Below are 26241 nucleotides of genomic sequence, written 5' to 3' on the forward strand. Positions count from 1 at the left end.
CTCAGTCGCCCGCTGTGTCGCTCCCTGCTTCCTCTGACCCGCCTGACTGGGCTAGATCCCTGTCCCAGGCCGTGGAAAGCCTCACTCATGTCGTGGGCCGCCTAATAGACAGGCCGCCTACCCCGCAGGACGCCACTCTTACTGTCGCGCCCTCCGGGTCCACCGCTTCTGCCGCTGCAGCGGGTTCACCCCTTCTTAGTGACCCCTCCCGAGCTAGGCACTCTCAGAAGCGTATTAGAGTAGAGCGAGCCTCCTCCTCTGAGGCCTCACTCTCCCCGCCACGCGTGCGCACTCAGACGAGCCTCTCCTCTCCAAAGGATTCGCTCTCTGAAGGTGAATTGGCGGTTTCAGATTTGGAAATGGACTCGGCCCTGCCGTCCAAGCTAGCCTCAGCGATGGGTCAACTCATCTCGGATATTCGTGACACCTTTAAGGTGCAAGATGACCCCCCTAGCTCTGACGCAGCTAGCGTCTCCTTTATCAGACCCAGGCAGGCCTCAAAAGTCTTTCCAATCCACTCTGATTTCTCCTCCGTGGTGTCTAAGGCTTGGGCTCGCCCGGACGCCCGTTTTGTCAATCCCAAGAAGCTGGACATTTGCTATCCTTTTCCAGCCGATGTCGTGGCCACCTGGTCGTCCCCACCCAAGGTGGACCCCCCTGTGGCCCGTCTGTCAAAGAACACGGCCATCCCTGTTCCCGACGGGTCCTCTCTTCAGTCAGCGGAGGACCGTCGCATGTAGACCCTTTCCAAGGGCATTTTTGCTGCCTCCGGTTCTGCCCTCAGACCGGTTTTTGCCTCTGCTTGGGCAGGTAAAGCAATCTCTGCTTGGGGTGCGCAGCTGGAACAGGAGTTGGACTCGGACGTCCCCATCCAGGACCTACGTTCCTTGGCCCAGCTTATTATTCGGGCTGGGAATTTTGTTTGTGAGGCCTCCCTTGATGCGGGAGCCCTTATTGCACGCTCCTCCGCCCTGGCGGTTTCCGTCAGGAGGGAGCTCTGGCTGAAGGTTTGGAAAGCGGACGCGGCCTCCAAACGTTCCTTGGCGGGGCTACCGTTTGCGGGTTCCCGCCTTTTCGGGGTCCGCCTAGACGAGCTTATTTCGGAGGCCACGGGTGGTAAAAGCACCCATCTTCCTCAACCCCAAGCCAGGGGCGCCCCCCGCGGACGCCCTGGTGCGTCTCGTTTTCGGTCCTCCCGCAGGACCTCTGGGGCTCCCCCCGCAGCTGCCACTTCGGCCCCTCCCCAGGATAAGCGTAGGAAGCCGTTTTTTCGGGCGCAGCCCTCCTGGCGCAGGCCGCAGGCTGCCCGCACACCCGCAGCAAAGCAGTCCTCTGCCTGAAGGCGCGCCCCCACCCACCCGGGTGGGGGGCCGGCTCCTCCTTTTCAGGGACATCTGGATGGCTCACGTCTCCGACGCCTGGGCTCTCGAAATTGTGTCCTCAGGATACAAAATCAAATTTGCGTCCTTCCCTCCAGATCGGTTCTTTCGCTCCCGCCCCCCGCGGGACCCGAAAAGCGCGGCTGCGTTCTCCGCGGCTGTTCAAGCCTTACTGGACAGGGGGGTGATTACCCCCGTTCCTCTAGAGGAAAGGTTCCAAGGGTTCTATTCGAACCTCTTTGTAGTTCCCAAGAAGGGAGGTTCGGTGCGGCCCATTTTGGACCTCAAAAAGCTCAACCGTTTTCTCCTCCTTCGACGGTTTTGGATGGAGTCCCTCCGTTCCGCGGTGGCTTCCCTGGAGCAGGGAGATTTCATGTCTTCCATCGATATACAGGATGCCTACCTCCATGTTCCGGTAGCCCGGTGTCACCATCGCTTCCTCCGATTCGCCGTGGGGGACCTCCACTTCCAGTTTGTCGCCCTTCCCTTTGGGCTGGCAACAGCCCCCCGGGTGTTCACCAAGGTCCTGGCCCCGGTTTTGGCCTTACTCCGTTCCAGGGGTGTTTTTCTGCTACCGTACTTGGACGATATCCTCATCAAGGCTCCGTCCCTTTCCCAAGCGGTTGCCAGCGTGGATCTCACTCTAGAGACTCTGGCGAGATTCGGTTGGGTCATCAACTTCCCCAAGTCCTCCCTTCCTCCCGCCAGACAACTGGTCTTCCTGGGAATGCTTTTAGACACGGAAGCGGCGGAGGTACGTCTTCCCTCGGAAAAACGACTGATCCTCCGTCGGGCGATTCGGGGTCTCCTTCTCCACCGTCGACCGTCCTTCCGCTTCTGCATGCGGGTCTTGGGGCAGATGGTTGCCTGCTTCGAGGCGATCCCATTTGCGCAGTTTCACTCCCGCCCTCTCCAACGGGCGATCCTCTCCTCCTGGGACAAATCGCCGGAGTCTCTGGATCATCCCTTCCATCTATCGCCTCCGGTGCGGTCATCTCTCCGCTGGTGGTTGCAGTCCCCTCTTCTGGGCAGGTCCTTTCTGCCGCTCAACTGGTTGGTGGTTACAACCGATGCCAGTCTCTTGGGCTGGGGAGGCGTGTTTCCTCCCCGATCCGTCCAGGGCATTTGGTCTCCATCGGAGTCCAAACTCTCGATCAATGTCCTGGAGCTGAGAGCGGCCCTTCTGTCTCTGCGACACTGGACTCATCTGCTGAAGGGTCATCCAGTTCGTGTGCAATCGGACAACGCCACGGCCGTGGCGTACATAAACCACCAGGGGGGCACTCGCAGCGTTGCAGCAATGCGGGAGGTCACCAGCATTCTCCGTTGGGCGGAAGCCCACGTCCCGGCCCTATCTGCAATTTTTATTCCAGGGGTGGACAATTGGGCGGCGGACTTCCTCAGTCGCACCACCGTCGACCCCGGCGAGTGGTCTCTTCACCCGGAGGTGTTCGAGGCCATTTGCCTTCGTTGGGGCATACCGGACGTGGACCTCATGGCCTCCAAATTCAATCACAAGGTCCCCGCCTATCTGTCCAGGGCCAGGGATCCGGGAGCCTGCGGAGCCGACGCCCTCGTTCTTCCTTGGCGAGGCTTCGCGCGTCCATACATATTCCCTCCCATCCCACTCCTGCCCAAGGTCCTTCGGAAGATCGCGGCGGAAGGCGTCTCGGTGATTCTGGTCGCTCCGGACTGGCCCCGCCGGTCTTGGTATGCCGACCTCATGCTGCTCCTGGCAGACGCGCCCTGGCCGCTGCCCACCAGGGAAGATCTTCTCTCTCAGGGACCAATCTTCCACCCGCGTTTAAGGTCCCTACGTTTGACGGCGTGGTTGTTGAGACCACCGTCCTGACACGTAGGGGTTTTTCTGCGGACGTCGGCGCGCCCGTAAGCCGTCCTCTTCTAGGATCTATTATAGGACCTGGAGGACCTATTTGGGGTTCTGTGCCGATCTGGGGATTCCTCCGCTCCGCTTTTCTCTCCCCACCGTTTTGTCCTTCCTGCAGAGCGGACTTGCCCAAGGTCTGGGCCTTAGTTCTTTGAAGGGTCAGGTGTCTGCGCTGTCCATTTTGTTTCAGCGCCCACTGGCCCCCCTTGGTCCTGTCAAGACCTTCCTTCAGGGCGTGGCTCACGCGGTTCCCCCGTACCGCCCTCCGGTACCGCCCTGGGACCTGAACCTGGTTCTCTCAGCGCTCCAGGCTTCTCCTTTCGAGCCTCTGCGGACGGTTTCCTTGCGACTTCTGTCCTGCAAGGTTATTTTCCTTGTAGCCGTCACCTCTCTTCGGAGGGTGTCCGAATTGGCTGCACTCTCCTATCTGGAACCTTTCCTAGTGTTCCACCAGGACAAGGTAGTTCTTCGTCCGGTCCCTTCCTTCCTTCCTAAGGTGGTCTCCGCCTTTCATCTGAACGAGGACATCGTTCTCCCCTCTTTGTGTCCTTCCCCTTCCCACCCGCGGGAGAGGAAGCTTCATCGCCTGGACGTTGTCAGGGCGCTCAAGGTTTACCTGGAGGTAACCAGCTCTTTCAGGCGTACTGACTCGCTCTTTGTGGTTCCGGAGGGGTCGCGCAGAGGGATGGCGGCATCCAAAGTTGCTATCGCCCGTTTTGTCAAGATGGCTGTTACTGAGGCTTATCTCGCCAAGGGCAAGGTTCCGCCCCTCGGTGTTACCGCTCACTCCACTAGAGCGGTCGGGGCTTCCTGGGCTCAGAGGAATCGGGCTTCTACGGAGCAGATTTGCAAGGCGGCCACTTGGTCCTCCTTGCACACCTTCACCAAGTTCTACAGGGTGCATACTCATGCGTCGGCTGACGCTGCTTTAGGCCGTCTGGTGTTGCAGGCGGCAGTTGATTGATGCCTCTGGTGTTGGTCTAGTTTGTTCTGGTCCCTCCCTTCTGGGACTGCTCTGGAACGTCCCATGGTTTCCTGTGTCCCCCAAGGAATATGGGCGAGAAAAGGAGACTTTTGTATTACTTACCAGTAAAGTCTCTTTCTCGCTCTTCCTTGGGGGACACAGCACCCGCCCTTCATTTGGGTTACAGTTGTGGTTCCGGCTTGGTTGCCCCCGTTGGGGCTCGACAGTTCTTTTTTCCGGTTGGTGGTTATCTTTCACTACTTGGACACGCAACTGGCAGTCTCTTCTCCAGGCTGAAGGGTATAGCTGATGGAGGAGGGGCTTACAGCTTTCACTTAGTGTCACGCCTCCTAGGGAGCAGAGCTATACCCATGGTTTCCTGTGTCCCCCAAGGAAGAGCGAGAAAGAGACTTTACTGGTAAGTAATACAAAAGTCTCCTTTTTAAAAGATTTTAAGGTGTCATAGTGACACCTTAAAGGGGTTCCCCAGGACCTGTCCTAGAATGTGAGCAGGACTGGTTGCCTCCACTTGCAGAGCCTTACTACACACTATGCTCGGCACTTGCATATGCTATGTATTGGTGAGCGTTCCTGTCAGGCAGCTCAGCCATGATGGCATATCATAGGCAGGACCGCATCATTACCAGCTATTGTAGAGCAGTGTGGTATATAGTGATGCCTTGTCCCCTCACCCCCCTAGGCCGCTCTGCTAGTGGAGGCAATCAGTCCTGCTCACGTTCTAGGACAGGTTGCTGGCAGCCATTTTAAATCATTCCTGGAGAACCCTATTAATAGATTCCAAGACCCCCAATGATTGCTAGAAGGAAGGGGCAGAAGTGCTTGATCTCCTCCTCTTCCTTAGCCATGTAGGGGCTGAAGACTTTTTATTAACAAAAAGAGCTGGAACAAAAGCAGAAGACAACCGTAGGGGCACATATCTTGCCCCTTCATTGTAGCATGTGGTCTCAGCAGCCGGACCACCACCAATCACCATAACATGAGAAGTTTTTAAAATGATAGTGACCCATTTTTTAGACCACTTATCATTTAAAGGGATTCTCCAGGCTACAGATATTGATGCCCTGTCCTCAAGATAGGTCATTAGTATCAGATTGGTGGGGGTTCAACCAGCAGCTGGCACTGCCACCGATCAGCTGTTTCAGGCTATGCCAGAAGCTGTACCATCCTCAGAGCTGAAGGCAGACCTACCAGGGTACTGCAGCTCAGACCTACCAGGGTACCAGGGTAGGCAGACCTACCAGGGTACTGCAGCTCAGCTTCAATTCAAGTGAGTTGGCGCTGATCTTCAGCACGCCGGCGCCAGAAACGACACAATGTACAGAGCCTTCTGCTTTCGCTCCGTCAGTGTGATGTTGTTGACCTATCCTGAGGATAGGTCCTCAATATCTGTAGCCCAGCGAACCCCTTTATGACCCTTTTAAAGAGGTTGTCCTCAATAAAAAAAAACAAAAAAAAAAATGCTTACAATGTCAAAAAATAAAAGATTTAATGCTCACGTTACTGATCCCCCCGCCGGTCTTTCTGCCCCAGCGATGATGTCACTCCTGTAGCGATGACATGTGACGTGACCTGAGAAGCATTGGCACAGGAGCGTCGGGAAATGGTATTGCTTACTTTATTACTTTATAGTGATTTTTTAACCCTTTGTTCTTGGAAGTGGCGGAGATGATATTCTCTGTACCCTAGGTTGTAATTATGGAAACCTGGTTGCCGTAATTAGCCGGTATTGTTTTTTTTAAATGTGATTTTTCTTTTAATACTAGGACAACCAACTACCTATACTTACCAGAAGCCCCATTATTACAGATCAGTTCTAGTTTTCGTATAGATCTACTCTGAATTTTCTGTCCATTTTCATCTCAGAGTGTAATTATCTTGCGGTTTTCACGGTAATGTATGAAATGATAGGTTATTCCACCCGTCGTCGGAGGGAGATTGAAGTCCTGTGATTACCCTGTAAATGCCCCTTCTTATATGACACATTCCAAGTGATTCAGTCCATATAGATGGAGACTTGCTCAGTAAACGGCTCCTTGTGAAGGAGAAGATTGAGAAGCACATGACGGCTGACGCGTGCGAGTGACTCTCTCTTTGTTTTTCAGTGGATCTGGTGACATACATCACAAGGTTCCAGTGGGACATGGCAAAGTACCCGATTAAACAGTCTTTGAAGAACATTTCAGAAATAATTGCTAAAGTAAGACTCGTGTTTTCAGTACTGTCATTTTCCGCCTCTTGCCGAGGGTGAGGAAAAATGGTGTCATGGAAAAGGAGTACGTTATTTCGTTTGTGGCCATTGCTATTCCTATGTTCTAAATCTATACCATGGCTAAGAGGAATCGGTCGCCGGTGGGTCAAGGGCCGCTCTGTTTCCGTCAGACAATACGTGCATTTGTAGGAAGTGTTCACATGATGCCGCGATACTGGCTATATGTCAGCCATATGTGAATGCAGCGTGACCGTCTGAAATTCTCAAGCAGAGAAAAGCTTTACTGATCGTGACACTAGTGATACATAAATCTGGGGGAATCAGAATATTACTGGTGGTATCAAACCTACTGATGATGTCACAATACCTTACTTGACTGAAACCTTGTGATGTCACAGTGTTTTACCTTACTGAAATCCACTTATGATGTCACAGTAGCTTACCTAACCAAATCTACCTGTGATGTTGCAGCAGCTTAATTGGCTGAAAACCGATTGTGATGTCACTGCAGTTTACTAGACTGAACCCCACTTATGATGTCACTGTAGCTTACCTGGCTGAACCCCACTTATGATGTCACAATAACTTGCCTGACTAAATATACCTATGATGTCACAGTAGTTTACCTGACTGAAACCCACTTGTAATGTCACAATAGCTTAACTGACTGAAACCCACTTATGATGTCACGCTATCTATCTATGATGTCATAGTAGCTTATCTGACTGAAACCTGCTTGTGATGTCACAATAGCTTATCTGATGGAAACATGTTTGTGATGTCAGTAGCTTACCTGACTAAATCTACATATGTCACAGTAGCTTACCTAACTGAAACCCACTTATGATGTCACAGTAACTTACCTCACTATATCTACATATGGTGGCACAGAAGCTTACCTAACTGAAACCCACCTATGATGTCACAGAAGCTTACCTGACCTTACCTTATTCTGCCTGTGATGTCACAGTACCTACATTGATGGAAACCCACATGTGATGACGCTGTAGCTTACTGGGCAAAAACCAGCATGTGAGGTTGCAGTGGCTTACTTGATTAAAACCCACTTGTGATGTCACTGGCTAAGTTCATATCTGCAGAGTGTTTTCTGTCATTCTGTTTTGAGCACAAGGGATCTCTATGACCGCTCCGGGTGATGACCGCAATACTGACAAACCCGTTGGTTCACCTGAATTTTATTTATATTTTTACTGATATTACCAATTTGAATGTGCCGTTTGCTTTGTATTTTAGTGGTTGCGACCCCTATATTGATTGTGTCCATTTCCGGGGTCTGTGCTCAATGCCTTATTATGTGCCTGATGAAGGAGTTTGTCTCAGAAACACGAGCACTTTGTACTTGATTTCTTTTATTAAATTTTAAGTTCATTTAATGGCAGAGCCCCGGAATCCTATATTTTACCCTCACATCCCTTAATAGCTTAAAGGGATTCTCTAGGAATTAATAAAATGAAAATACTTTGCATTAGTTAGAATGGCTTGTTTTGTCTGGGGAGTAGTCATTAGGGGGGAAAAAATGGCCGCCGTCCTATCAGTACACACAAAACCTTTCCTAATCACACAGGAGGACATGTTACTTCACCACAATGAGCCATAGTGCTGCCTCCTCCTCCGCTGTGCTCTATTTGTCAGGGATTATGATCCTCAATACAGGTGAATCTCTGTGGGAATGGAGATGATGAGGAGACATGAGAGGAGGGTGAGGTGTGGCTAATGAGCAGCAGCACTTGATTACAGTCTCCATTACCACAGCAACACATTACCACAGTCTCTCCTGTCCGTCCTCTCTGTACTTTATGTCTCCTCATGAACTAAATTCCATAGAGATTCAGCTAAAGTTCTTATCATCTGTAATCAGGATCATAATCCCTGACAAGCAGAGCAGATCAGTGTTGTAAAGTAACTTGTCTTCCTGTGTGATTAGGACAGGTTTTGTGTGTACTGATAGGACGGGCGGCCATTTTGTTTCCCCTAATGATTGCTCCCCAGAGAAAACAAGCCATTCTAACTAATGAAAGGTATTTGTGAATATATTTATAATTAAAGTAATATTTAAGTATTTTCATTTTCTTAATTCCCAGAGAACCCCTTTAATTGAATGAAACCCTCCTGTGAAGTCATAGTCGCTTACCTGACTGAAGCACACTTGTGATGTCACTATAGCTTACCCAAATCAACCCCACTGGTGATGTCACAGTAGCTTACTTGATTGAAACCCCATTGTGATTACCACAGCAGCTCGCCTGACTGAAATCTTGTTGTGATGTCACAGTAGCTTAAAGGGGTCGACCACTTTCTGGTTATTGTGGACCAATGTGTTTGCAAGATGATTATCTGGCACTTAATAATATAGCCTTTGCTGAAATGTTTCACCATTTTCTATATTTCATAAGGTATGCCCCCTTGTTTGCCAGGTCTTTTGTGCTCTTGTCCATAAAATGGCTGCTGATGGAGGGTCATGTGACCAGGCAAATCGCCTCCATGCGATGTCTCCTCCATTGAATTACACTGCAGGTGCATGAATGGAGGAGACATCACATGGAGGTGATTTGTGTGGTCAAGTGACCCTCCATCAGCAGCCATTTTATGGACAGGACCTCTATGCAGAGAGCACATAATATTTACCTAACAGTGAGACGTGGTTTTTAGAAATCTAGCAAATGGCACAGAATATCAGCAAAGGGTTATATTAGTAAGTGCCGTATAGTCCTCCTATGTAGACATTGGTCACAAGTAGCCAGAAAGTGGACAACCCCTTTAATGAGAGAAACTTTGTAAGAACGCTCCCCTCGGATTATATTGAAATAAAAGATGGCATTAAAGCTGTTGCCTCGTTTCCTATTGTTGGTCCCTTTTGCAAGGGGTTGGTAATTTACTGACGTCCCCCTAAAAGGCAGCTGTTGACGTGGCTGTAGTCTCTCCGTATCCTGCCCATCATGCAGAGACTAGGGGCAAAGCTCGTTTTGGTACAGATGCCACTAAACCACAGGTCAGTCTGCCTTTAAAGGGGACCTGTCCTGACATGTTTCCTTTAGTAAATACTTAAAAGGGTTTTCTGAGATTTTATTACCGATGACCTATCCTCGGGATCTGATTGGTGGGGGTCTGACACCCGGGACCCCCGGCTGTTTGAGAAGGCAGCGGCACTCCTGTGAGCTCCGCACCCTTCTCTCTGCTCACCAAGCGCAGTGCCGTACATCGTATAGCGGCAGTGCTTGGTATCGGGCTCAGCCCCATTCACTTCTGTAGGGCTGAGCTGCACCTAGGCCATGTGACCGATGAACGTGACGTCACTCGGCCTAGTAGAAGTTATGCAGTAGATTTAGAGGCCTAGGCCTGCACTCCTTACAGTGTATTGTTAGCGGGATGAAGATAACGTGTAGGGTTATTGGCGTTATCTTTACTTATGCTGCACCACTACTGATACACTGAAGGCTACCTGCACACATTGCAGATTACCACTGGATACTAGCAAAGCGAATGAGATCAGACAAATGTATGTGTGGATTTTTCTGTGCGGATTTCACCCTTTGCAATGCGACAAATCCGCATCAAATTTGCAACCTGTTCTTCCACCTCTCATACTTAGGGTTCATGCACGCGGCCGTTTCCCGGTCATGCTTGCAAACAGCGGGTCCGCAATATGCGGCCACCGTGCATCACGGATGCGAACCCATTCACTTGAATGGGTCCGCAATCTAGAAGGTGCGGAACAGAGGTACGGAAGCACCACTGAGCGGCGCCGACGGATCACGGGCCCATTCAAGTTGAATGGGTCTGGATCCGTCTGGGGAATCCACACGGATGTTGCCTGTGCATTGGGGGCCGCAAATTGCACGGAAAGGCCGTGTGCATGAGCCCTAATGCAGAAAGTCCCTCGGCTATGTCATCCGGACTGATGTAAGCGTCTGACCTTTTACTTTGTGCATTTACAGGGTGTTACACAGATTGATAATGACCTGAAAGCAAGAGCTTCTGCCTACAACAACCTGAAAGGAAATCTTCAAAATCTCGAAAGAAAAAACGCGTAAGATTCCACATTCTGTGGTCAAGATTTATATATATGTGCCTAAAAGAACAATGGTCTTTGTTGCCCATGGCATCCAGTCACAGCACAGCTTTCATGAAATGTTCTCCTCTGAAAAAATAAGAGCTGTGCTGTGATTGGTTTATATGGACAACAGAGGGGTTAAATCCCAAAATACGTAATTAGTTTGACGAATAGATGCGTTAGAACGGTTCACTAAGCAAATAAATGTCGCTAAAATGTAACTTTTATACGGTATGTATTAAAATAATTGGGGGGAAAAAAAATCTCATAAAATATATATTGTCCAATCTCACTTATTCCGGGATGGTTCACCTGGCGGGGGCAGACTGACAGAATACAGGCATCACTATCCCCCCGGGGGACAACCTTATCCCCCAAGGGACCGCAGGGATCCCTGCCGATCATTAAAAATCCGGGCCTGTGTTCTTCCATTTGACTGCAGCGGCAGACACGCATGTGCGCTGCTGCTCCAATCCGCTCTGTGGGACAGCCACATACAAGCCCTGTGGAGTTGAATGGAGTGGTGGCACACAGAGGTCGCACTACATTTTTTCCGGAAGAGTAAAAATACTCCTCTTACCATTTTTGAGGAGTATTTTTAGCCGAGGAGGAGTACGAAAATTGCAGTTATTTATATTTATTTATATATATATATAAAATACGCAATGACGTAGTGCTACATAACATTATGGGGTTGCTATTCATGCAGGGAAACCATTACCAGTGTCCTCTATAATGTCTTCAATGCAGAAATAGCAAATTTTGACCATTTTAAATTTCTCTCTCAGAAGACTGAATCCCTACCTTTCTTGAAGCACCGAATCTGTCACGTAGGGATCGGAGCGGTAGACTGTGCAAAACTCAATGCAATAAGAATTGAACAGGGACGTCTGGTCGTTGTGGCAGGGAGCAGTGGGTGGTGTCTGGGACGAATGCTCGAGACACAGCTTTTCATGCAGCCTCTCAGAGTGCCATAGACTGCAATAGTATCCCAAGGGGACTGAAAATTACAATGTAAAAAAAAAGTTTTAAAAATAAAATAAAAAAACACACAAAAATATTAATAATTCAAATCACCCCCTTTCAATTTTACATATAAAATAAACAAAAAAATATAACAGGTATAAAAATATTTTTCCTGTGTGGTGAATGCTGTAAAAGAAAAAAAAAATTAAAATATCCAGGACTTACCATTTTTTGTCACCTTGTCCACTCAAAAAAATACAATAGAAAGTGATCAAAAAGTCCCAAAAAAGGTACCAATAAGAACTACAGTTCGCCCTGCAAAAACAAGCCGTAGACGGAAATGTAGTGTCCCTGTAATCCCACTGACCCGCAGAATAAGGACGTCATGTCATTTTTAGCGCACAATGAACACCGTGGACAAATAGGTGTCTCGTGTTGGAAGTGGCTCCCTACGAGTCAGAGTCTGACGTTATAACCAGTATTGTGACGTGTCCACAGAAAGTAGCCAAATCTCCATCTGCAGACAGCTCTTTCGGGTCCTCGTCAGTGAGTGCCTTGGAGGCAGCTGGTCTTTCCTTAAGGGTCCATTCACACGTCCGCAACTTGGATCCGGATCTGTTCCTCAATTTTGCGGAACGGATGCAGACAGCACACTATGTGCTGTCCGCATTTCCAGACCCGCACTTCCGGTGATGCAATTACGTTCCCGAAAAAAATAGAACATGTCCTATTCTTGTCCGCAACTGCGGACAAGGAAAGGCATTTTCTATTATAGTGTCGGCGATGTGTGTTCCGCGAAATGCGGAACGCACATTGCCAGTGTCCGTGTTTTGCGGATCCACAATTTGCCGACCGCAAAACACCTACGGACATGTGAATGGACCCTTAAGATACCAGCTGTGAACGGAGATTTAAAGGGCATCTGTCAGCAGATTTGTACCTATGACACCGGCTGACCTGTTCCATGTGCGCTCGGCAGCTGAAGGCGTCTGTGTTGGTCCCATGTTCATATGTGTCCGCATTGCTGAGAAAAATGATGTTTTATTATATGCAAATGAACCTCTAGAAGCAACAGGGGCGTTACCATTACACCTAGAGGCTCTACTGTCTCTACAACTGCCGCGCCCTCTGTTTTTTATCACGTCTGCCTGGCCCTGTCAAAGTGGAGAAGGCGCAGCAGCTGCCAAGCGCAGATGCAACGGGTCATTCGGTTTCCTAGGTATAAATCTGCTGACGATGCCCTTTAAGCCGTCTGCGGACGGATATTTGGCTATTTTAGGTATTTACCCTTGCCATACCTCAAGGCTTGTTAGAAAGTCAGACTTTGACTCGGAGAGAGCCGCTTCCAAAAGGTGGTGCTAGCGAGCTGCGTCTCTTTCCGTGGCTGCTGGAGGGAGGTTACCGTGACCCGGTTATTTCCATAAAGCCCCACGCTGCGGGCTCGGATATGTTACCCGCAGCCATATAGCAGTTTCTGTGTGATTCATGTAGGATCAGTTCCCTCTTTGCTCTTATCACGTGAGTTTCTAGCTCTGTTGGAAAACTGAGTCATCTGGCCACAGGTTAACTGTATGAATCCTTAAAGGGGTTAGAGAATAACAAGCTGCTAGGACCCCCACTGATCACGAGAAGGGGGGCCTTTATCGCTGTATTCGGCTATCTCCAGCGCTCCCATACAGAATAAATGCACATGCATGACCTGCCAGTGACAGAAGGTAGAGACAGTTTATCATCGTCTCTGCTTCCCCCTCAATGGGCACTGTGTATACAGACCTGGAAGCAGCCATGACGCTTCCTGCACATGTGATCGCTGGGTCACTGAAAGAACTGCTGGGTCTTCACAGATGGGTCTTCCAGAGGCCGTATTGTCCCTGTAAGGGCTCATGCACACGACCGTATGGCTTTTCCAGTGTTTTGCGGGCCGTTTTTCTGTTTTTTGTTTCAGTAGTGTTTTCGGTTCCGTTTTTCTGTATGGCATATACAGTATACAGTAATTACATAGGAAAAAATTGGGCTGGGGATAACATTTCCAATAGATGGTTCCGCAAAAATGAAACGGATACGGAAGACCTATTTACTTGAATGGAGCCACAGAACGTGATTTGTTGGCAATAATAGGACATGTTCTATCTTTGAAAGGAACGAAAATACGGAAATGGAATGCACACGGAGACACTTTATTTTTTTTTGCTGACCCATTGAAATGAATGGTTCAGTATTAGGCTACTTTCGCACTGGCGTTTCTGGGTCCGCTTGTGAGATCAGTTCAGGGCCCTCACAAGCGGCCCAAAACGGATCAGTTTTACCCCAATACATTCTGAAGGGATAAGGATCCGCTCAGAATGCATCAGTTTGTCTCCGTTCAGCCTCCGTTCCGCTCTGGAGGTGGACACCAAAACGCTGCTTGCAGCGTTTTGATGTCCGCCTGACGATGCGGAGCCAAACGGATCCGTCCTGACTTCCAATGTAAGTCAGTGGGGACGGATCCGTTTTCACTGACACAATATGGTGCAATTAAAAAACGGATCCGCCTCCCATTGACTTTCAGTGTAAGTCAAAACGGATTCGTTTTCATTATCATGAAAGAAAATAATAAAAAAAATAATTATTTATTATTTATTTTTTTTGTTCATGGTAATGCAAACGGATCCGCCCCCCATTGACTTTCAATGTAAGTCAAGCTGGATCCGTTTTGACTTAGACTTTTTTTTTGAATGAATAATGCAAACGGATACAAGCGTTTGCATTATAGGTGCGGATCCGTCTGTGCAGATACCAGACGGATCCGCACCTAACGCAAGTGTGAAAGTAGCCTAGGTAATGCATACTGAACTAAAAAAATGGCCAGTATACTGAACGCAAAAAACTTTCGTGTGCATGAGCCCTAACAGTTATTGGAGAAATAATAAAAATAAGTTTATTTTATTTGTGCTTTTGAAAAACCAAAAAATGTGACAGTCTGTTTTCCCTTTGTTTTTACGTATAAAAAGCAAAAATAAAAATACTCAAATACTTAAATCAAAATGGCTTAAAATAAAGCCCCATGCGCCTGGTCTTGATCTCGATGTCTTACTTCACTCCGGTGCTCAGCGCATTAAGCTTATATTACACTGGCCGATGGCTGGCCAGATCATTGCTAACGAGCGTGCGTAGGAAAGCTCGTAAGAGAGGATATGGCAGTGTAATACTGTTGCCGATTACCCGGGCAATCAAGCTTTCTGCAGGTTTAAAAATCGTTGTTTGCTGATGGCAGATGGTAATCACGATCTGCTGCTGGCAAACAGTGATTCAGTATTGGGACGAGCGATGGCATTATAAATCGCTGCTCCCCATACTGACGAGGAGATTGCTGCATGTAAGACTACTTTCACACTAGCGTTTCTATTTTCCGGTATTAAGATCCGTCATAGGGTTTCAATACCGCAAAAAAACGCTTCCGTTTTGTCCCCATTCATTGTCAATGGGGACAAAACGTAACTGAACAGAACGGAATGCTCCAAAATGCATTCCGTTCCGTTTGGTTGCGTTCTCATACCGGAGAGCAAACCGCAGCATGCTGAGGTTTTCTTTCCGTGATGGGATGAGGAGCAAGACGCATCTGTCCCCATTGACTTGCATTGTGGGTCATGACGCATCCGTCTTGCTCCGCATCCCACGGAGCTCTGACGCAATAGTAAACGGATCCGTCCCCCATTGACTTTCAGTGGACTTCATGGCGGATCCGTCTTGGCTATGTTAAAGATAATACAACCGGATCCATTTAGAACGGATGCAGACGGTTGTATTATCAGTAACAGAAGTGTTTTTGCTGAGCCCTGCCGGATCCAGCAAAAACGCAAGTGAGAAAGTAGCCTAATAGCAGAGATCTCCTTCACCGATGAGCAGGCGACGATCTCCTGCCTGATCTGCTGGTGTAATACCAGCCTTAGAGCTTTGTGACCAGGACAGAGTTGTAACCCCATCAAATGCCTGATAAAAGTTCCTATTGAATGACAGCAAGCAGAGATCTTTGAAAACCATGAGGAAAGTATACTGGCAAATCGTGTAACCTTTTGTTATATTGCAGACACTCAATACAAACGAAATTTCATTAAAAAGTCATTTTGTTGATTAGTAGTTATAGACATGGTCCTTTTGACCCGGTCGCCATGTATCTGTAATTGCGGGTTTTGCTCTGTAATACGGTTATACTAGGTTTTTATACGGTTGTTTTATCCCTGCAGAGGAAGCTTAATAACCAGAAGCCTAGCGGAAATTGTGAAGAAAGACGACTTTGTCCTGGAATCTGAATACTTGATCACTCTATTAGTTGTCGTTCCAAAGTAAGTAGTATTTTCCGTTCATACTCACTGGTGAGGAGAAGGCCACCACCATCATCATCATCAGACCCCACATCATCTACTTTTAGGGTCTTTCTTTGCTTAGCACGGTGGTGGCAGATGTCACAGGGATACAAGAATTGTTATGGAGGTTGATCTAGAATCACGACAAATCAGTGGTTGGGTCTGTAGAGAGCAATGTTAGATATCACATTCCATATAGGGGCCCTATTAGACCGCACGGCCGTTATCAGTAAGAAGCCTTCATAGGGACGCTAGTTCCCGTATAATTGAGCAGCCAATATTGTGTATTTTTGTATATTTTTGCAGGACAGTATTGTGTATTTTTGTATTTAATAGCATAGTGCTGCTGAATTAAAAAACAGTCACAAATTCTAAGATAAAGATAAAAAACCTTAAAGGGGTTATCCAACCCCCCCAAATGCCCAGGCCCCTCACATGGCCGCCGCCGGGGGCAGCCAATAGCAGGCCGTGACGGGGAGATCCAGCGGCGGCCGTGTGGGCATCAGAAGCGATGCGGGTGCCAGAGAGCGAGGTAAGTACAGCCTGTGTAAGGGGACTGGGCATTTGGCGGGGCATATTTGGGGTTGGATAACCCCTTTAAATATTGAGTTTGAGAAACAAAATACCATATTCTGATGGACGTGCTGTCTAAATCATTTTATTATTGATCGTCACAACGGGAGAGTCCATTTTCCCCCAGTCGTAAGACCACATGGGATTAGGCGTGCCAGCTGCCACTCCATTCAATGTCTATGACTCTAAAGAAAATAGTTGAGCACTGTGTTTGGTGACCCGTGGGGGCCCCCGCAGTCAGACGCCCACCGGTCGAGAATTTCTCTACTATTTAGTGAGTAGGTGAAAAATACTTAAGACCAGAAAACCAGTTTAAAGTCAATCAGGTCACAGCAGCTCCGGCCTACATGGCTCCAATATGAATGGAATCTATGACGCCAGTAAAACCAGAACTGTATGTCCGGTATCTGGTTGGTACGGCGGAGTCTGTCAGTTGTTTGGATTATATATATATATTTATATTACAGTATCTAATTGTTGATTGGTTGCAGAGATTTTGTTGCACTGATCAATGTGTTATCAATGTTGTCTTTCAGAATTAGTTATAATGACTGGGTTAAGCAATATGAAACTCTGGCAGAGATGGTGGTCCCCCGCTCCAGCAGGTAAGTGACCAGCCAAGTTCAGGTATAAATGTAATGTAATATACAGGTGCCAAACCCACACCAGTCTTAATTTGTATGGGGGCCACTGAGTCCTCCCCCCGACAGCAAATGTTGGAGGAAAATGGGATTCGGCATAGCAGCCTGCACGGTGTCGGTGCACCTAGACACTGTCATGAACCTCAGCAAAATTTGATGCCGTCTGGCACATTTTTGGCACAGTTTGTCGCATCTAGCTCTTGAGAAATCCAGAATGGAGTGTGGCTTTTCAGAAAAGGGGAGTGGTCCAAGATGCAATGTTTTCGCCCCAAATTACGCCACATTTTTGGCATAAAATGTAGTTTCAAACTAAGTAAGCCAACGAATAGTTGGTATAGAGCTAGATAAAAGCATCTACCCCTGCACCAGATGTGTCCTCCAACCCGAGCCCCTGTGATAAATCTGGTGCAGGTCTAGACAGCCGGTCTAAGTGTACACCATCTACAGGATTAGTAAATCTGCCCCAATGTATTTGCCGTGCCCGATCCTTTGTTCTCATGAGAAATACACCAGAAGGCCTAATCTCCCCTCCCCTAAAATAAACCCGCACACTGTGGGTGTCAGGAGAATTAAAGGGGTTATCTGACCCCCGAAATGCTCCCACATATGCCCGGGCCCCTCACACACCATGTACTTACCTCACTCCCCGACACCCTCGTTGCTCCTGGTTCCTGCACGGCTGCCGCTACTTCTCCCAGTGCACGGATGAAAACATCCAGTGTGTGAGGGGCTCGGGCAGTAGGGGAGGCATTTCAGGGGTCAAATAACCCGTTTAGCTAATAGTTATTAGATTTTTATGGCTACCTTGTGGGGCTCAAGGTGACCACACACCTTACATAGCTGTGGGCCAAACACCCGTTCCTCCTGACCCCCTCGCTATACACATGCAGGCTCGACTTGGCAGAGCGTGGATATGCTCTTAATAGGCAGAGGGGAGTAGGCCACTGTCAGACTCCTAAGGCAGCACCTTATTTCTTCTGAGAACGAAGGACTCCAACACACCTTGTACTTCTTACCCCCAACATCTGCCATCAGTGGGGACCACCATACACATTTATCCCTAAATTTGAGGAGTTCTGCAGACTTTTGGGTATGGCCAGCTTTAGTTATTCATTTTAAGTGTCGCAATAGTCTTTTTAAGTTGGTCTTACACAATAGATGTCGGTTGGACCTGCTGATTTTTTATTATAATTGTCAAATTTTAAAAACATAACAATAGAAATAAGATGACTTTCAGTATAATATAGCAGAAGAGGAAATTACCATTAGAGAGGGCGCGGAAAGTCCATAAAACAATCCTGTACAATCAAAGTAAAAACCCAGTAAATGATGGAGTATTGGGCTTGGGCTCGCCATATCAACAGGGTGGAGATGTGTCTAGGAGGAAATGATTTAGCTAATAGCCTTTCATACTAGATCTTTCAGGATTTAGAGTAGGAAAAACAAATGTTCCTTGTTGTATCAGCTGATATTAAGGGTATATGAAGGGGAGGGCCTTAACGGTCATCCAACCAACTTATATGTTTGGGGCCTCCCAACTCTCCCATGATGCAACATGCTGGGGGGGGGATAAGGAATGGAAATTTAGAATTTTAAAAGCCCCTCTTTTTGTTTTCGGGGGGAGTCTGGCAGCAACTTTCTCCTCTTTGCCAACTCACTACATATGCATTTTCAGCTGAGCTGGGCATACACTTGTATGGGAGAATCTGGAGAGATAGCCATCGCCCAAACAATTGTGCAGCCGGCAGGTACCTCATGTATGACCGCCGGCTTTACAGGGTGGTAATCCAGAAAATGCGCTTCTTTAAATGCTCATGAGCCACCCGCAGGAGCAGCACATTGTGTCCATAGTTTTTCCATCTGTGAAAGGTGCCAGTCTCAGGGGTGGGACCATTTACATTCATTTCCAAAGAAAAAATGACCACACCCCGATAGAAATGTCGGATTGCTGCAAAACTCAGAATGCAGTTATGTCTTCGGCAGATATGAAAATGATTACACGTGTGGTCTCATTAGACACTGGGTCTTGCCATAACAGGCATAAAAGTACCTCCCCCAAAGCCTTATAATGATGCGCTCAGAGGCTACTTTTGGGCAGTGAACTTCTTGATGAGAGAGTGTTGATTGCTAGACATGCTTCTATGAAGCACTCAGAGATGTTTTGCCCAGTGGACAGACTTTGAGAGGGGGCTGCATCATTAGATTGAGAGAATCAGGATTGTCATTTTGATTTGGCCGGTGGACTGACCTAGCTGTTAGGAGCAGTGATTACGTGAAGGTACGCACACATGGTGAACAGACTCTGGGCAGCCCAGACAGGCCATCAGTAGAGAGGATTGTTTGAGCCACTGACAAGCATGAGCAGCTCCCACAGTTTTGTTGTCCACCATTCAGACACAGGTGACACCTTCCTTACACAACCCTGTCTCTGGCCGGACCATTTCCAGGCAATTAGCAGAAGGAAATTTTGGGTCACGGCGCGGATTACATGTCCTGCCATTGACGGTCAGCCACCGTTTTGATGGGAATGAGACACCTGAACTGCTACGGACTGGAACCATATCATATTTAGCGATGAATCCAGGTTCTGTTTGAGATCCCAGGTTCCAGTATGGAGGCCTCATTGTTAGAGCTTCAATCCAACCTTTGTTTTGGAGCTACACAGTGCCTCAACTGCTGGTGGGATGATCTGGGGACCATCCCATATGACAGTCAGTCACCCCTAGTAATGATACGAGGGACACTAACAGATAAGCTTATATGTACAGGACATCCTGCGGCTACATGTGTTCCTCTCATGGTAGGACTTCCAACTTGCATTTTTCATCAGAATATCATTCACCCACACAGCAAGGGTTTTCCAGGAATGTCTTCTCCAGATTACAACAGTTCCTTGGCTTGGTTCCTGGTCACCAGATTTATCGTTAATCGAGCATTTAAGGGACCAGCTGGAACGTCAGCTTCAGCAACCTTCCAATGTGTAGGATCTACAGGTCCAGCTTTAGCATCTGTGGGTAAATGTGCCGCAGGATACCATACAGAACCTGTATTCCTCCACACCCAACCGTACTTCATCTATCTTGCAACCATGCTTGAGGAGTCCAACAGGGTCCAAGAGCCTCCCTTGAATTGTACGGTTTTCCTTAATAAACCCTTTCGCTCTAAAATTGTAATCCCTTACATATATCGTCATTACATTCACACATATTATTATTATTCTTTATTATTAAAGCGCCATTCATTCCATAGCGCTGTACATATGAGAAGAGGTATACATAATATAGACAATTGCACTAAGCACAAACAAGACGAGTTACAAACTGGTACAGAAGGAGAGAGGGCCCTGCCCGTGAGGTTTACAATCTACATGGTATGGGAGAAGGACACAGTAGGTGCGGGTGAAGCTGGTCATGGCGGTATAGAGACAGCAGGGTCACTGGTTGTAGGCTTGTCTGAAGAGGTGGGTTTTCAGGTTTCTTTTGAATGATTCTACTGTAGGTGAGAGTCTGATATGTTGGGGTAGCGAGTTCCAGAGTGTGGGGGATGCACGGGAGAAATCTTGGAGGCGATTGTGATAAGAGGAGAGGAGAGAAGGAGGTCTTGTGAGGATCGGAGATTGCGTGTGGGGATGTATCGGGAAAGTAGCTTAGATGTAGGGAGGGGACAGGTTGTGGACGGCCTTGTATGTATTTGTTAGTATTTTGAACTGAATTAACTGGGCAATGGGGAGCCAGTGAAGGGATTGGCAGAGGGGAGAGGCAGAGTAGTAACAGGATGAGAGGTGTATTAGTCGGGCAGCAGAGTTGAGGATAGATGGGAGGGGTGCTAGATGGAAGGCCACAGAGGAGAGTGTTGCAGTAGTCTAGTCGGGAGATGATGATGAGGGCATGTACAAGCATTTTTGCAGATTCAAAGTTAAGGAAAGCGCGGATGCAGGAGATATTTTTGAGTTGGAGGCGGCAGGTGGTGTAAAGGGCTTGGATGTGAGGTTGGAAGGAGAGGGCAGAATCCAAGGTCACTCCAAGGCAGCGGACTTGGTTGACCGGGGATAGTGTGCAGCCATTGATCGTGATAGATAGGTCTGTTGGGGGGGTTGAGCAAGATGGGGGAAAGATGATGAATTCTGTTTTATCCATGTTAAGTTTTAGAAAGCGTGAGGAGAAGAAGGATGATATAGCAGATAGACATTGTGGGATTCTGGATAATAAGGTGGTGATGTCTGGACCAGAGAGGTAGATTTGTGTGTCATCAGCATAAGAGTGATACTGAAAGCCATGGGACTCTGTCAGATGTCCCAGACCAAAAGTGTAAATAGAGAAGAGCAGGTGTCCTAGGAAAGAGCCTTGCGGGACACCAACAGAGAGGGAATGAGACAAGGAGGTGGTGTGAGAGTGGGAGACGCTAAACGTCTGGTCTGTGAGGTATGATGTGATCCAGGAGAGGGCCAGGTCAGTGATGCCAAGAGATGAGAGAGTTTGCAACAAGAGGGAGTGGTCAACAGTGTCAAAGGCAGAGGACAGGTCAAGGAGAAGGAGGACAGGGTAATGTTTTTTGGTTTTGGCTCTTAGTAGGTCATTGGTGACTTTGGTAAGGACAGTCTCAGTCGAGTGGTGGGGTCGGAAGCCAGATTGTAGGCGGTCAAAGAGGGAGCAGGAGGAGAGGTGAGAGGACAGTTCCGAATGGACATGTTGTTCAAGTAGCTTTGAGGCATACGGAAGAAGCGATATGGGGCGATAACTGGACAAAGAAGATGGGTCAAGTGAAGGCTTTTTGAGGATGGATGTAATGGTAGCATGTTTAAAAGCAGAGGGGGAGACACCAGAGGTTAGTGATAGGTTGAAGAGATGAGTTAGGGCTGGGATAAACACTGTGGTGATGTTAGGGATGAGGTGGGATGGGATTGGGTCAAGTGCACAGGTGGTCAGATGAGATCTGGAGAGTAGAGTGGAGAGTTTTTCTTCTGTAATGGTGGAGAAGCGTGTTTTGGGAGAAGAGGACTGAGCAGTTGTGTAGAGGGTCTGTGGGGACTGTGTACTGAAGCTTTCTCTAATGTTGACTATCTTTTGTTTGAAGTATGTGGCAAATTCCTTAGCTGAGATGAGAGGAGAGGGTTTAGAAAGTTTCATTCAATTCCAACAACAACTTCTTGGTGCTGGATTTTTTTTGTCACTGAGTTTGTATGCCATACATGTCTCGTTGGGAATAATAATTCCGGCTGACAAACAAGGCCTTGGAATTTCTGGATGCAGACAATGATTGTCTAGTCCCACAAAATATCTGTCTGTGTAGGTTTAGATTGCAGGATTCTCTTGTGTTCGGTCTGTCAGTAATATTCTTTCAGTAGGGTTAGGCTACTTTCACATATGCAAACGGAAAATACAAATGTGATCGCACTCTACATCCAGCATTCTGCCCTGCCTCCATGCTGGATGAGGCATTGGTGTACATTTTTGCCAAAGCGTAATAAGCCACTCACCACGTCAAGGTCACCTCTATTTGAGTGGTCCCGAACACATGTGGCTGTCATGGCCCATAAACAGGTAGGAACTAGTGTTAGGACCACTCAAATAGAGGCGACCTTGACGTGGTGAGTGGCTTATTACGCTTTGGCCAAAATGTACACCAATGCCTCATCCAGCATGGAGGCAGGGCAGAATGCTGGATGTAGAGTGCGATCACATTTGTATTTTCCGTTTGTATATGTATTTCGCCATAGTGATGTGCACCTACATACAGGTTGTGCTGACTCAATTCCCCAAATACTTTCACATATGGTCAGTAGGGTTAGGTTACTCTCACATATTCGTTTTTGTCTGATCCGGCAGGGATCAGCAAAAACGCTTCTGTTTTTGATAATACAACTGGCTGCATCTGGCTGAACAGATCTGGTTGTATTATCTTTAAAATAGCCATGACGGATCCGTCTCTAAAACCGTTGTAAGTCAATGGGTGCCAGATCCGTTTTCTATTGTGTCTGAGATTTTGCGCCGCATCCCACGTTTGACAGAAAAATGTTGTTCGTGGCAGTTTTCTGTCCCATATGGGACCATCACCAAATGGTCAGTTCAGTTTTGTCCCCATTGACAATGAATGGGAACAAAACGGAAGAATTTTTCTCCGGTATTGAGATCCTCTGCCGGTGTTCTGTCATTCTGGTGGAACTTATCGAGATGTGATTCTCCTCTAGCTGATCTGACACCCCTGGGAAATCCACCAATCAGCAGCCTCACACACAGTCACACAACCCTGCAAATCCTCCAATCACTATCCCGCAGGTGCAAATGTAGACGGGTCCTGGCGGAGGAGGACTGCCTGCAGCTCAACCCGTCCTTTTAAAGGAATCGCCTGGAACTCCCTCATGGCCATAGATATCGCCATGTCCAAGAGGCTCGGCGTCTGTGCCCACGGCACCTCGTCTTGGGGCAGCGCCTGCTCCATGCTCAAGCTCATCGGCATAACCAGCCACGGCTTCCCCTGGATCCTGGGCAGAGTGATCTGCCTGTGGAAGAGCAGAGGAGACGCCCAGGATCCGCCTACATTTGCCCCCGCAGGATAGTGATTGGAGGATTAGCAGGGGTGTGTGACTGTGTGTGAGGCTGCTGATTGGTGGATTTCCGGGGGTGTGAGATCAGCTAGAGGAGTCATCTCGATAAGGTCCACCAGAATGTCAGAACACCGGATCTCAGTACCGGAAAAGAAAAACGCAGATGTGAAAGTAGTCTTATTGGATATTTACTTCCCTACAGGGGTAACGTGTGCCACTCATGGACACGCCTCTGCCAGACTCTCTTTCTAATGATTTTCTCTTCTTCAGTGTGTTATCAGAAGACCAGGACAGCTACCTGTGTAATGTCACCCTCTTCAGAAAAGCAGTGGACGACTTCCGGCACAAAGCCAGAGAAAATAAGTGAGTTGTGTCTTCAATCCCTGGGGAGGCTGCTCCGCATCAGATGTCTGTACCTAATATCTCCCTAATTACAGGTTTGTGGTCCGTGATTTCCAGTACAACGAAGAGGAGATGAAAGCCGATAAAGAAGAGATGAACAGACTGTCTACTGATAAGAAAAAACAGTTCGTAAGTACAGCATTATATGTTTAGGGGCCCACAGAGACAGGATAGGGTCCCAAAGCAAAACTCAGAATAGACCCCACTGATGAGCTTTGTCAAGTGCACTCCTTTCCACCATCTCATTGAGCTCTGCAATGATGCATTTTTACATAATATATATTTACTGGTGATAAATGTTTTTTCTGTCTTAATAAATTATGTCATTTTGGCTACCTGTAGCCACCACTAGAGGGAGCTCATTATGTACTTATTATGTACTGTACAGCTATTATTGATATCAATGGAAGCTTTAAGAACCTTTATACAGTGAGCTCCAGGTAACTGCCGTGATGGTAGCAGTTTAGTGCTGGTATGGTATGCTACAAATGACAGGAAATCTGCATTGGGTGGTGACAAGTAGGGATGAGCGAATCGACTTCGGATGAAACATCCGATGTCGATTCGCATAAAACTTTGTTCCAATACTGTACAGAGCAGGAGCTCCGTACAGTATTAGAATGTATTGGCTCCGATGAGCCGAAGTTATTGCTTCGTGAAGTCTCACGACCTTTCAGGTAATAACTTCATGAATTGATTTGTACTGTAAAAAAACATTTCCCGAACTCTGGTTCGGTTCAGGTACCGCATCCGGAGTAGATTCGCTCATCCCTAGTGACAAATGATTCTGTATACATCTGCTAACTCTAAGGCCTCATGCACACGACCGTATTTTTTCACGGTCCGCAAAACGGGGTTCCGTTGGTCCGTGACCGTTTTTTCGTCCGTGGGTCTTCCTTGATTTTTGGAGGATCCACGGACATGAAAAAAAAGTCGTTTTGGTGTCCGCCTGGCCGTGCGGAGCCAAACGGATCCGTCCTGAATTACAATGCAAGTCAATGGGGACGGATCCGTTTGACGTTGACACAATATGGTTAAATTTCAAACGGATCCGTCCCCCATTGACTTTCAATGTAAAGTCAGGAGTTAATATACCATAGGATCGGAGTTTTCTCCAATCCGATGGTAGATTTTAACTTGAAGCGTCCCCATCACCATGGGAACGCCTCTATGTTAGAATATACCATCGGATTTGAGTTACATCGTGAAACTCAGATCCGACAGTATATTCTAACACAGAGGCATTCCTATAGTGATGGGGACGCTTCTAGTTAGAATATACTACGAACTGTGTACATGACTGCCCCCTGCTGCCTGGCAGCACCCGATCTCTTACAGGGGGCTGTGATCAGCACAATTAACCCTTCAGGTGCCGCACCTGAAGGGGTTAATTGTGCGTATCATAGCGCCCCCTCTCCCTCCCCAGTTTGAATATCATTGGTAGGCCAGTGTGCGGCCCCCCCTCCCTCCCTTTATTGTAATATCATTGGTGGCCAGCGTGCGGCCTCCGTCGGCCCACCCTCCCTCCCTTTATTGTAATATCATTGGTGGCCAGTGTGCGGCCTCCATCGCCCCCCCTCCCCTCCCTCTATTATAATATCATTGGTGGCCAGTGTGCGGCCTCCCCTCCCGGCACACTGGCCACCAATGATATTAATACAATAGAGGGGGGGCCGCACACTGGCCACTAATGATATTACAATAGAGGGGGGGGCGCACGCTGGCTACCAATGATATTACAATAGAGGGAGGGGGGCCGGGGGAGGCCGCACACTGGCCACCAATGATATTCAAACTGGGGAGGGAGGGGGGTGCTGCCAGGCAGCAGGGGGCAGTCATGTACACAGTTCGTAGTATATTCTAACTAGAAGCGTCCCCATCACTATGGGAACGCCTCTGTGTTAGAATATACTGTCGAATATGAGTTTTCACGAAGTGAAAACTCATCTCTGAAAAAGCTTTTATGCAGACAGATCTTCGGATCCGTCTGTATGAAAGTAACCTACGGACGTGGATGCCAATCTTGTGTGCATCCGTGTTCTTTCACGGACCCATTGACTTGAATGGGTCCGTGAACCGTTGTCCGTCAAAAAAATAGGACAGGTCATATTTTTTGGACAGACAGGAAACACGGATCACGGATGTGGCTGCAAAACGGTGCATTTTCCGATTTTTCCACGGACCCATTGAAAGTCAATGGGTCCGCGAAAAAAAAAACGGAAAACGGCACAACGGCCAC

At 47.9% G+C, this 26241-nt stretch overlaps 1 protein-coding gene across 1 annotated transcript in view; it reads left to right on the top strand.

The window, feature by feature from the left end:
* ATP6V1C1 (ATPase H+ transporting V1 subunit C1) overlaps window positions 1–26241 on the top strand; it is a 66045-nt gene that overhangs the window by 17716 nt on the left and 22088 nt on the right. The window contains exons 5-10 of the mRNA XM_040432254.1: window positions 6355–6449; window positions 10418–10509; window positions 15723–15821; window positions 16952–17020; window positions 23871–23963; window positions 24038–24131. Coding sequence (XP_040288188.1) covers window positions 6355–6449; window positions 10418–10509; window positions 15723–15821; window positions 16952–17020; window positions 23871–23963; window positions 24038–24131 — 542 coding nt within the window. The remainder of the gene's footprint in view (window positions 1–6354; window positions 6450–10417; window positions 10510–15722; window positions 15822–16951; window positions 17021–23870; window positions 23964–24037; window positions 24132–26241) is intronic.

The sequence above is a fragment of the Bufo bufo genome, chromosome 5 (genome assembly GCF_905171765.1).
Source record: "Bufo bufo chromosome 5, aBufBuf1.1, whole genome shotgun sequence".
NCBI classification, from domain to species: domain Eukaryota; kingdom Metazoa; phylum Chordata; class Amphibia; order Anura; family Bufonidae; genus Bufo; species Bufo bufo.